Source organism: Nerophis lumbriciformis, linkage group LG03 (assembly GCF_033978685.3).
Source record: "Nerophis lumbriciformis linkage group LG03, RoL_Nlum_v2.1, whole genome shotgun sequence".
NCBI classification, from domain to species: Eukaryota; Metazoa; Chordata; class Actinopteri; order Syngnathiformes; family Syngnathidae; genus Nerophis; species Nerophis lumbriciformis.
Window position 1 is genome coordinate 27,999,532 of NC_084550.2, and position 9,025 is coordinate 28,008,556.

A 9,025-nucleotide genomic window follows, 5' to 3' on the forward strand; every position below is an offset into this window, starting at 1 on the left:
TATTATTATTTTGTTTTTACAAGTTTGAAGGGACTTTTCCCACCGATATTGAGTACAATTTTGGCGCCAAAAATGTTTGAAATGTAATATATATATACTTTTTCATTTATTGCTTTTTTTTTTTTTTTTTTTACAATTCAGAGTTTGAAGAGACTTTTCCCACCGATATTGTGTACAATTTTAACGCCAAAAATGTTTTTTATGTAATATATGTATATATATTTTTTTTAACAATTCACAGTTTTAAGGGACTTTTCCCACTGATATTGTGTACAATTTTGGCGCCAAAAATGTTTGAAATATTATTATTATTTTATTTTTTTTACAAGTTTGAAGGGACTTTTCCCACCGATATTGAGTACAATTTTGGCGCCAAAAATGTTTGAAATATTATTTTTTTATTTTTTTTACAAGTTTGAAGGGACTTTTCCCACCGATATTGTGTACAATTTTGGCGCCAAAAATGTTTATTATACATACATATATATATATATATATATATATATATATATATATATATATATATATATATATATATATATATATATATATATATATATAATTTTATTTTTTTTATTATTTTACAATTCACAGTTTGAATATCCCACCGATATTGTGTACAATTTTGGCGCCAAAAATGTTTATGTAATATAATTTTTTATTTTTTATTTATTGATTTTTATTTTTTTTAACAATTGAAGGGACTTTTACACTTCCTTCCTTTCCACTTCATAGCAACAACTCACACACGTTTAGTCAACACTTTGAAATAAAAAGTCATCTTTATTAGATGTCTAATCATTTTACATTTTATGGTCTCATAATTTTTACTTTTTTATGTCACAAAAAAGCAAAATAAAACAAACTGTTGTCTAAGTGATGATAAAATACTTTTTTCTCATAATTTAGAGTTTAGTATCTCATAATTTAAAAATGTTTCTCCTATTTAAAACTTAATTTTCCCTCCTAAAAGTCCAAATAAAAGAAAGTATTGTCTAAGTCGACTCCAACGATGACTCGGCCGTCCATAACGAGACTACATCCTCTTTACAACTCGCCCTGGTCCAGTTCCAAGATAAGACGGGAGTCAAACAAAAGCTTTATTTGAAGTCACAGTCCACGGCTGTAAAAAAGTCCCATAAGAGAGTTCGTTGACCCGAGGGTGGTCCCGGTCCGCATGTCCCTCGTAAAACTGCTTATGGCCCCGTCTTTGATGGACGAGGAGGGCGGAGTGAGGACTATATAAAGACCAGCAGGTCTGGGCCTCGGCACCTCCTGAGCCCACACCTGCACCATGGCCTTCGCTGGAAGATACGAAACCCAAACCCAGGAGGGCTACGATGACTTCTGCAAGCTTCTGGGTAAAGTCTGGACCACCTAAGTGGGTTCCCCCCCCCCCCCCCCCCCTCAGTCTTCAACCTTCTCCTCCTCTCGCAGGCATCCCGGCCGACGTCATCGAGAAGGGCCGCGACTACAAGATCATCACCGAGGTGACCCAGGACGGGAAGGACTTCTCCTGGACTCAGGTCTACCCCACCAACGCCAAGGTGACCAACAAGTTCACCGTGGGCCAGGAGTGCGACATGGAGACCATCGGGGGCAAGAAGTTCAAGGTGCGCAGGAAGGACGCCGCTTCTTATTCCGCCACTTAACGCCACCTTGTTTTTTCTCTCCAGGCCACCGTGTTCCTGGAGGGCGGCAAGCTGAGTGTCACCTTCCCAAACTACCAGCACACCTCTGAGATCCAGGCGGGTAAACTCATCGAGGTCAACTTCCACTTTTTTATCCTTCTTTCTTCTAAAAATGCAAAACTAATCTGAACTTTTTGACCTAAAGAGGACCTCTGAGGTTTTTAATCTACATTTCAAACATGTCCAAGGTCTGGATCAGGGGTTCTTAGCCATAGGGCCCATTGTTGATGCCCCTAGGGGCCGCCATAAAATACCTGTTTCTAGGCTACAGTGTTACACTTTTCCACCACTTGTGGCAGTAATGACAACATCGAAAAAACAGAAGAAGTCTGGAGCTAAAGCCGTAGAGAAGTTTCTTAAGCGCAAAAAAATATGACTAAAGTGGTGAAGCTGTATTTTCATTTGTACTTTGATTTTATTGGCAGTTTATTATTATCTATTCTATACGTTATTAATACATTAAGCTTCCTTTTTTATTTCATATTTATTTTGTTTTTATTTAATATTTTATTTTGTTTTTATTTAATTGATTTATTTTGTTTTTATTTAATATTTTATTTTGTTTTTATTTAATTGATTTATTTTATCTTATTGTCTTGTAATTCAATTCAATATATTTAAATTCATTCATTTCAGCGCAGTAATTTTTGAATAGGATTAAAATCAAGAGTAAAATGACTGATTCGTTGTTAATATTTGACAGGATTTCGACTTTTTATCTTTTATCAAGTTATTTTAAAATTACTTTTTCCCCTCATAATGTTGTGTTGTTTATTTAATAATGTTGTATTGTTTATTTAATAATTCGACATTTTAGCTCATAATATACATTTTCTGACCTCAGTTTATTACTATCTATATTATACGTTCTTATTAAATGTATCTTCTTTTTTTTAATTTTATTTAATATTTTATGAAATGTTTATTTAATTGATGTACTTTATCTTATTGTCTTGTAATTTATATTAATATATTTCTATTTATTTTCTTATTTTAGCGCAGTCATTTTTTAATAGGATTAAAATCAAGAGTAAAATGACTAATTTATTGTTAATATTCAACTTTTTATCTCATATAAAAAGCAAAATAAAACAAACTGTTGTCGAAGTGATAATAAAAGTACTTTTTCCCCTCATAATTTTGAATTGTTTATTTAATAATTTGACTTTCTATCTCATAAATTAAACTTTCTGACCTAATGTTGGAGCTAAAGTAATAGAGAAGTTTTTTAAGCGCAAAAAAATATGACTAAAGTGGTGAAGCTTTATTTTCATTTGCACTTTAATTTTATTGACAGTTTATTACTGTCTATATTATACATTATTATTAAATGTAGCTTCTTTTTTTAAAATTGTATTTAATATTTTATTTTAGTTTTAATCAATTGATTTATTTTATCTAATTGTCTTGTAATTTAATTTAATATATTTCAATTTCTTAATTTCAGTGCAGTAATTTTTGAATAGAATTAAAATCAAGAGTAAAATTACTAATTTGATGTTAATATTTGACAGGATTTTGACTTTTTATCTCATAAAAATGCAGAATAAAATAAACTTGTCGAAGTTATTTTAAAATTACTTTTTCCCCTCATAATTTTGTATTGTTTATTTAATAATTCGACATTTTATCTCATAAATTACATTTTCTGACCTCAGTTTATTACTATCTATATTACGGTATGTTATTATTAAATGCAGCTTCTTTTTTAATTGTATTTAATATTTTATTTTATTTTTATTTAACTGATAAATTTTATCTTATTGTCTAATAATTTTATTTATTATATTTTTATTTATTTTCTTATTTTAGCGCAGTCATTTTTGAATAGGATTAAAATCTAGAGTAAAATGACTAATTTATTGTTGATATTTGACTTTTTATCTCATAAAAAAGCTGTTGTCGAAGTGATAATAAAATTACTTTTTTCCCTCATAATTTTGAATTGTTTATTTTGTGTGACAATCATTGGTACTATAACTTTATATATATATATATATATATATATATATATATATATATATATATATATATATATACAGGTAAAAGCCAGTAAATTAGAATATTTTGAAAAACTTGATTTATTTCAGTAATTGCATTCAAAAGGTGTAACTTGTACATTATATTTATTCATTGCACACAGACTGATGCATTCAAATGTTTATTTCATTTAATTTGGATGATTTGAAGTGGCAACAAATGAAAATCCAAAATTCCGTGTGTCACAAAATTAGAATATTACTTAAGGCTAATACAAAAAAGGGATTTTTAGAAATGTTGGCCAACTGAAAAGTATGAAAATGAAAAATATGAGCATGTACAATACTCAATACTTGGTTGGAGCTCCTTTTGCCTCAATTACTGCGTTAATGCGGCGTGGCATGGAGTCGATGAGTTTCTGGCACTGCTCAGGTGTTATGAGAGCCCAGGTTGCTCTGATAGTGGCCTTCAACTCTTCTGCGTTTTTGGGTCTGGCATTCTGCATCTTCCTTTTCACAATACCCCACAGATTTTCTATGGGGCTAAGGTCAGGGGAGTTGGCGGGCCAATTTAGAACAGAAATACCATGGTCCGTAAACCAGGCACGGGTAGATTTTGCGCTGTGTGCAGGCGCCAAGTCCTGTTGGAACTTGAAATCTCCATCTCCATAGAGCAGGTCAGCAGCAGGAAGCATGAAGTGCTCTAAAACTTGCTGGTAGACGGCTGCGTTGACCCTGGATCTCAGGAAACAGAGTGGACCGACACCAGCAGATGACATGGCACCCCAAACCATCACCCAACCATGCAAATTTTGCATTTCCTTTGGAAATCGAGGTCCCAGAGTCTGGAGGAAGACAGGAGAGGCACAGGATCCACGTTGCCTGAAGTCTAGTGTAAAGTTTCCACCATCAGTGATGGTTTGGGGTGTCATGTCATCTGCTGGTGTCGGTCCACTCTGTTTCCTGAGATCCAGGGTCAACGCAGCCGTCTACCAGCAAGTTTTAGAGCACTTCATGCTTCCTGCTGCTGACCTGCTCTATGGAGATGGAGATTTCAAGTTCCAACAGGACTTGGCGCCTGCACACAGCGCAAAATCTACCCGTGCCTGGTTTACGGACCATGGTATTTCTGTTCTAAATTGGCCCGCCAACTCCCCTGACCTTAGCCCCATAGAAAATCTGTGGGGTATTGTGAAAAGGAAGATGCAGAATGCCAGACCCAAAAACGCAGAAGAGTTGAAGGCCACTATCAGAGCAACCTGGGCTCTCATAACACCTGAGCAGTGCCAGAAACTCATCGACTCCATGCCACGCCACATTAACGCAGTAATTGAGGCAAAAGGAGCTCCAACCAAGTATTGAGTATTGTACATGCTCATATTTTTCATTTTCATACTTTTCAGTTGGCCAACATTTCAAAAAATCCCTTTTTTGTATTAGCCTTAAGTAATATTCTAATTTTGTGACACACGGAATTTTGGATTTTCATTTGTTGCCACTTCAAATCATCAAAATTAAATGAAATAAACATTTGAATGCATCAGTCTGTGTGCAATGAATAAATAGAATGTACAAGTTACACCTTTTGAATGCAATTACTGAAATAAATCAAGTTTTTCCAAAATATTCTAATTTACTGGCTTTTACCTGTGTATATATATATATATGTGAACGCTATTTATTTCCAGACAAAAACAAACAGCATAAACAATATACAGATTCACCCGGTCACAACAATAGATACACCTGCAACAAACATTGCTTGGAGTTATGAATGAATAATCCATACGTGTAGAACCGCTATGGACAGCTAGAAGACTTTACGCAATTTAAATGTGCAGGGAGCGTCTATAAAGTGCCATTTTCCTTCCCCTCTCCCTCCAGACCTCCACAGCTGGCTCGGTGGTGCTGAAGAGAACCAGCAAGAAGATCTGAGTGCTCGGGGACCTCTTTGGGGTACAGACTCCAGGGGCCACAGCTACTGCCGTGAATAAAGTACCACCACACCTTCAACTTGTGTTTCCACTGCCATCTTCTGTGTCTGATATTTAGTTGTTAATGTTAGCTAGCGCCATCACCATATATTCATCTACTTTATTAAGACTAATAAGGATATTTTCTTCCTGCTAACCACAAAAAAACACAAACTAATGCCAGTTCTTTAGGTTTAGTTTAAAACACCGAAAAGTTTCTCAAACAAATCAAATGTTGAAACAAACATTTTGCAAAGTGATCACTGCAGACACAAGATTGTCTTCCACAAGATGATGATAGTGATATTTTTAAGAGACATTTCCTTCGTTTTCCCCTGACTTTATTACGTTAATGAACCACTTCTGTCCGGATCTATGAAAGATCTTCCCTATATCTCTATTAGAACCACGAGAACAGCCAAGACCTGAGCAGCAATACCACATTTTCTGTCATAATTAAATTACTTTTTTTCTCTTTTTTTTTAATTTAATATCTCATAATTTGACTTTTTATATCCTATTTAAAAATTCTGACCTCATAATTTTGAATTTTTATCTCATAAAAAAGTTAAATAAAACAAACTGGTGTCAAAGTGATAATAAAACTACTTTTCTCATAATTTTCAATTTAGTATCTCATAATTGGACATTTGATCTCCTATTTAAAACTTCCTGACCTCATAATTTGGACTTTTTATCTCATAAAAAAGCAAAATAAAACAAACTGTTGTCAAAGTGATAATAAAATGACTTTTTTCTCATAATTTGGAATTTAGTATCTCATAATTTGACATTTTATCTCATATTTAAAATTTTCTAAACTCATAATTTTGACTTTTTATCTCGTAAAAAAGCAAAATAAAACAGAGTGTTGTCGAAGTAAAAATAAAGACTTTTTTCTCATACTTTTTAATTTCTTATCTCATAATTTAAATTTTCTGACCTCATAATTTTGACTTTTTATCTCTTAAAAAAGTTAACTAAAACAAACTGGTGTCAAAGTGATAATAAAACTACCTTTTTCTCATAATTTTCAATTTAGTATCTCATAATTGGACATTTTATCTCATATTTAACATTTTCTGACCTCATAATTTTGAATTTTTATCTCATAAAAAGCAAAATAAAACAAACTGTTGTCTAAGTGAAAATAATATGACTTTTTTTCTTTCATAATTTTGAATTTCTTATCTCATAATTTTAATTTTCTGACCTACTTTTTATCTCATAAAAAGGCAGAATAGAAAAAAAAACAGGTGTCTAATTGATAATAATGACTTTTTTCTCATAATTTTGAATTGTTTATTTAATAAATTGACTTTTTATCTCATAAAAAAGCTAAATAAAACAAACCGTTGTCTAAGTGATAATAAAACAACATTTTTTCTTTAATAATTTTGAATTTATTTTCTCATAATTTTGGCTTTTATCTCATAAAAAAGCAAAATAAGACAAACTCTTGTTAAAGTGATAATAAAACAACTTTTTTCTCATAATTTAGAATTTAGTATCTCGTAATTTGGCATATTATGGCCTATTTAAAAATTCTGACCTCATCATTTTAATTTTTGAACATATAAAAAAGCAAAATAAAACAAACTATTGTCTAAGTGATAGTAAAATTACCTTTTTCTCATAATTTTGAATTTAGTATCTCATAATTTGACTTTTTATCTCCTATTTAAAGATTCTGACCTCATGATTTTGACTTTTTAGCTCGTAAAAAGCAAAATAAAACAAACTGTTGTCAAAGTGATAATAAAATGACTTTTGTCTCATAATTTTAAATTTAGTATCTAATAATTTTGACTTATCTCATAAAAAGTAAAATAAAACAAACTGTTATCAAAGTGATAATAAAATGACTTTTTTCTCATAATTTAGAATTTAGTATCTCGTAATTTGGCATTTTATGGCCTATTTAAAAATTCTGACCTCATCATTTAAATTTTTGAACATATAAAAAAGCAAAATAAAACAAACTATTGTCTAAGTGATAATAAAATTACCTTTTTCTCATAATTTTGAATTTAGTATCTCATAATTTGACTTTTTATCTCCTATTTAAAGATTCTGACCTCATGATTTTGACTTTTTAGCTCGTAAAAAGCAAAATAAAACAAACTGTTGTCAAAGTGATAATAAAATGACTTTTGTCTCATAATTTTAAATTTAGTATCTAATAATTTTGACTTATCTCATAAAAAGTAAAATAAAACAAACTGTTATCAAAGTGATAATAAAATGACTTTTTTCTCATAATTTTAAATGTAGTCTCTCGTAATTTTGACTTATCTCATAAAAAGCAAAATAAAACAAACTGTTGTCAAAGTGATAATAAAATGACTTTTTTCTCATAATTTGGAATGTATTATCTCATAATTTGACATTTGATCTATTTAAAATGTTTTGACCTCATAATTTGACTTTTTATCTCATTAAAAAAATCTAAAACAAACTGGTGTTTAAGTGATAATAATATGACTTTCTTTTCTCATAATTTAGAATTTCTTTTTTCATAATTTGACTTTTTATCTCATTAAAAAAGCTAAATAAAACTGTTGTCAAAGGGGTAATAAAATGACTTTTTTCTCATAATTTTGAATTTAGTATCTCAAAATATGGCATTTTATCTCATTATTTAAAACTTTCTGACCTCATAATTTCAACTTTTTATCTGATAAAAAAGCAAAAAAAAAAAACTATCAAAGTGATAATAAAAGTACTTTTTTCTCATAATTTTTGTATTTAGTATCTCATAATTTGACTTTTTGTCTCCTATGTAAAAATTCTGACCGCATAATTTTGATTTTTCGCTCATAAAAAGCAAAATAAAACAAACTGTTGTCTAAGTGATAATAAAATGACTTTTTTTCTCATATTTTGAATTTAGTATCTCATAATTTTCACTTTTTATCTCATAAAAAAGCAAAATCAAACAAACTGTCGTCAAAGTCATAGTAAAATGATTTTTTTCTCATATTTTTTTTTTAGTATCTCATAATTGGACATTTTATTTCATATTTAAAATATTCTGACCTCATAATTTGAACTTTTTATCACTTGAAAAAGCAAAATAAAACAAAGCGTTGTCTAAGGGGAAATAAAATTACTTTTTTCTTATTTCTTATCTCATAACTAAATTTTCTGACTTCATAATTTGACATTTTATCTCGTAAAAAACTAAATAAAAGTAACTGATGTCTAAGTGATGATATGAATTTTTTTCTTTTCATAATTATTTATTTATTTTCTCATAATTTGACTTGTTTTTCTCATAAAAAAGCAAAAGAAAACTATCGTTTAAGTGATAATAAAACGACTTTTTTCTCATAAATTAGAATTTAGTGTCTTATAATTTGGCATTTTATCTTTTATTTAA

At 30.2% G+C, this 9,025-nt stretch overlaps 1 protein-coding gene across 1 annotated transcript; it reads left to right on the top strand.

The window, feature by feature from the left end:
- Positions 1-911: 911 nt before the first annotated feature.
- On the top strand, positions 912-5,681 carry LOC133575827 (gastrotropin-like). The gene is made up of 4 exons (XM_061928690.1): positions 912-1,361; positions 1,438-1,613; positions 1,677-1,766; positions 5,555-5,681. Exons 1-4 carry the CDS (start codon positions 1,295-1,297, stop codon positions 5,603-5,605), a joined length of 384 nt encoding a protein of 127 aa, XP_061784674.1. The 5' UTR covers positions 912-1,294; the 3' UTR covers positions 5,606-5,681.
- Positions 5,682-9,025: the final 3,344 nt, after the last annotated feature.